The sequence below is a fragment of the Punctularia strigosozonata genome (genome assembly GCF_000264995.1).
Source record: "Punctularia strigosozonata HHB-11173 SS5 unplaced genomic scaffold PUNSTscaffold_125, whole genome shotgun sequence".
NCBI lineage: Eukaryota > Fungi > Basidiomycota > Agaricomycetes > Corticiales > Punctulariaceae > Punctularia > Punctularia strigosozonata.
In genome coordinates this window covers 1-2,593 of record NW_006767557.1, presented here as the reverse complement: position 1 = coordinate 2,593, position 2,593 = coordinate 1, and the positions used below count along the sequence as shown (strand labels likewise).

The window sequence follows — 2,593 nt, the reverse complement described above, 5'->3', positions numbered from 1 at the left end:
AGTGCGATATGCGATTGTCAGGCCTTGTCAGAGACTGATATCTAGCTAGATGGCCCACTTGGAAGGTGTACAAGCTTGGCAAGGGAGGCAACACAAACACGATCCGAAATCACCTCATAAGCCGTCACTCTGATATATACAAGGAAGAAAGGACAACTCACAATCTCAAGCATGCTTATGATGTCCCATCAGATGGTCGAAGTGCACCTCAGCAGCCTGAACGGGAGTCATTCTCATCGGAACGACTCTGAGACTATCTACTAAGGTGGATAGCAGTTGATGATCAGGTAGGTGAATGTACGCATGCAATCACCAAACAGTTAGCTCACAATGACTCCTTGTAGGCCCTGAATGTCATGGACTGTCCATAGTTCAGTGAATTGCTCCTATATGTTAATCGTGTGAACACGGTGCTTACTGACAAGGATATACCGCACCGAACGGCAATTCGTGATCACACCTTGCGCCACTATGGCAAAACTAGGGAAATGATATGGAAGGAGATGAAGGTGAGCATCGAGCCGACATGTATATAAGAGTGCTGGTGCACTGATGATACCTGGACAGGAGTCGCCCGGCCGTATCTCCCTAACTTGGGATGATTGGTCAAACTCAGACCTAGACACATTTATGTGTGCAACAGTTCATTATGTTAGCTACGACGCAAAGGGAGATCTTGCCCTACGCAATCATATGCTGATGTTCCGGCGCCTTGAGGGACCTCACAATGGCAAAAACATCGCCCATAACCTATGGAATGAGCTTGACAAGGCAGGAATCAAACACAAGGTTTGCAATCTGTAACACCACATTGTGCCGGCATATGTATCTAGTGACTATACATTGCAGATTGGGCTTTGCACCACAGACAATGCCTCCGTCATGGATACAACAATGGATTACCTAGAGGAGCATTTTCGACAAGAAGGGATCGAATTCAGCAGCGAGGGAAATCATGGCCGGTGAGCTTGGAGACTCCGATGTTTCATGGGCACATACATACATGTATATTGACATTGTCAACAGATGCTTCCCCAATGTCATAAATCTTGCAGTACAAGCCATTCTCAATGGTATCAAGACACACGGTGGCACCCTCTGCTGCGCACTGCCTGATATTACGACCCCACACAAGGACGAACATGAAGCATATGCTGCCGCATTGGATACCGATCCAGTCGGCTGCGTGCGCAACATTGTAGGCGCTGTGCGGTCATCCGGTCAGCGGCGCTCAAACCTCATTCAGACCATCCGGCAAGGAAATGATTCAGAGGTGTGGCCAGAGAGAATTCCCGAGCGCCAGCTCACGCGTGACTGCGAGACCCGATGGTCGTCAACTTCTCTCATGCTCGAACGTGTATTGGATGCGAATGAGGTCTGTTCAAGTCTCAACATCATTGTCAGAAGGCTAACCATTCAATTGAATCACTTCCAAGGCTCTCAAGTGTATGTTCTGTGTACCTAAATACCAGCAAGCCGGTCTGCATACCTTGCTACTGAACAAGGATCAATACACGGTGACCTGCGATATAGAAGATGTTCTACGGATTCCACACCATGTGCAAGAGCTTCTCTCTGCGGAGAAAACCCCAACACTCCCGGTTGCACTCCCAGCATATGAGCAGGTCCTGTTGCTCTGGCGTGCACTACAGATAGAGTTACAATATCTTTCTCCGTACATCGAATTTGGGATATCCAAGATTGAGGAATATGTAGCACGGAGTCGTAGAAGCTGTGCCTATGTTCTTGCCATTGGTATGTGGCCTTGCCTTGTGTTTGGTCTCATTAACTGAAACCCCGCACTCAGTGATCAATCCAGCCATCAAGTTCCGATGGATCGAGGATCAATGGACTGAAGAGGAGTGCGAGGAGGCACGCCGATGGGTCATTGACACGGTGCGTGCATGTTTGCAGCTGAGCTCTGCCTAACAACTGACATTCTACATATTGTACAGCTCACACAGTTCCGTCGCCAGCAATGCATCCACGAAGCTACCAATGTCCCTGAGAGTTCAACAGATCTCCCTACTACCATGGCATCTCTCGCACAAGGCCGGGGATTCCTCAATTTGAGGAATACTAGCCGAAGATTCCGCCGTACCGCTGGTCTCAGCGCATCGAGCTCTGAGTCAGACTTATCAGTATCGCAAACACGAACATCGTCCACATCATACTTGCAATCTGCTGGCTCAACTGCAGATTCAGCCGGAGATCTGAATCGCCTCTCGCGAGAGGCCCTAGAAGCCGACGATCGAAAGCGTGCGTTGCGCGAATTCGACCGCTATTGCGAAGAACCAGTGGTGCAAAATGGAATCGAGAACGGATTGGATCTCCTACGGTATTGGCAGGTGCGTGAATCTCCCTTTTGTGAGCCGAATAGCTACTAATGCTGCAGAACAGATCAACAAGCATTCCTTCCCCTTGCTTTATCGTGTAGCTCTTGACATTTTACCTGCACAAGCGTCCTCTGTAGCTTGCGAGCGTCTATTCTCGTCAGCCAAGGAGACCGACACTCTTCGCCGCAACCGGTTGTCTCCAGCAGTCATGGAGGCCCTGCAATTCCTCAAGAGTTACTACCGCCGCGACGGCCCTC

The 2,593-nt window shown here is 49.5% G+C and overlaps 1 protein-coding gene across 1 annotated transcript; it reads left to right on the top strand.

Annotated features, from left to right (window-relative positions):
- Nucleotides 1-894: 894 nt before the first annotated feature.
- On the top strand, nucleotides 895-2,569 carry PUNSTDRAFT_139683 (hATC-domain-containing protein; the record flags this gene model as incomplete). Its single annotated transcript, XM_007389415.1, has 7 exons — nucleotides 895-962; nucleotides 1,027-1,198; nucleotides 1,247-1,375; nucleotides 1,437-1,755; nucleotides 1,808-1,896; nucleotides 1,956-2,348; nucleotides 2,401-2,569. Coding segments are annotated over 7 exons (1,339 nt in total), but the record flags the coding sequence as incomplete, so codon positions are not given.
- Nucleotides 2,570-2,593: the final 24 nt, after the last annotated feature.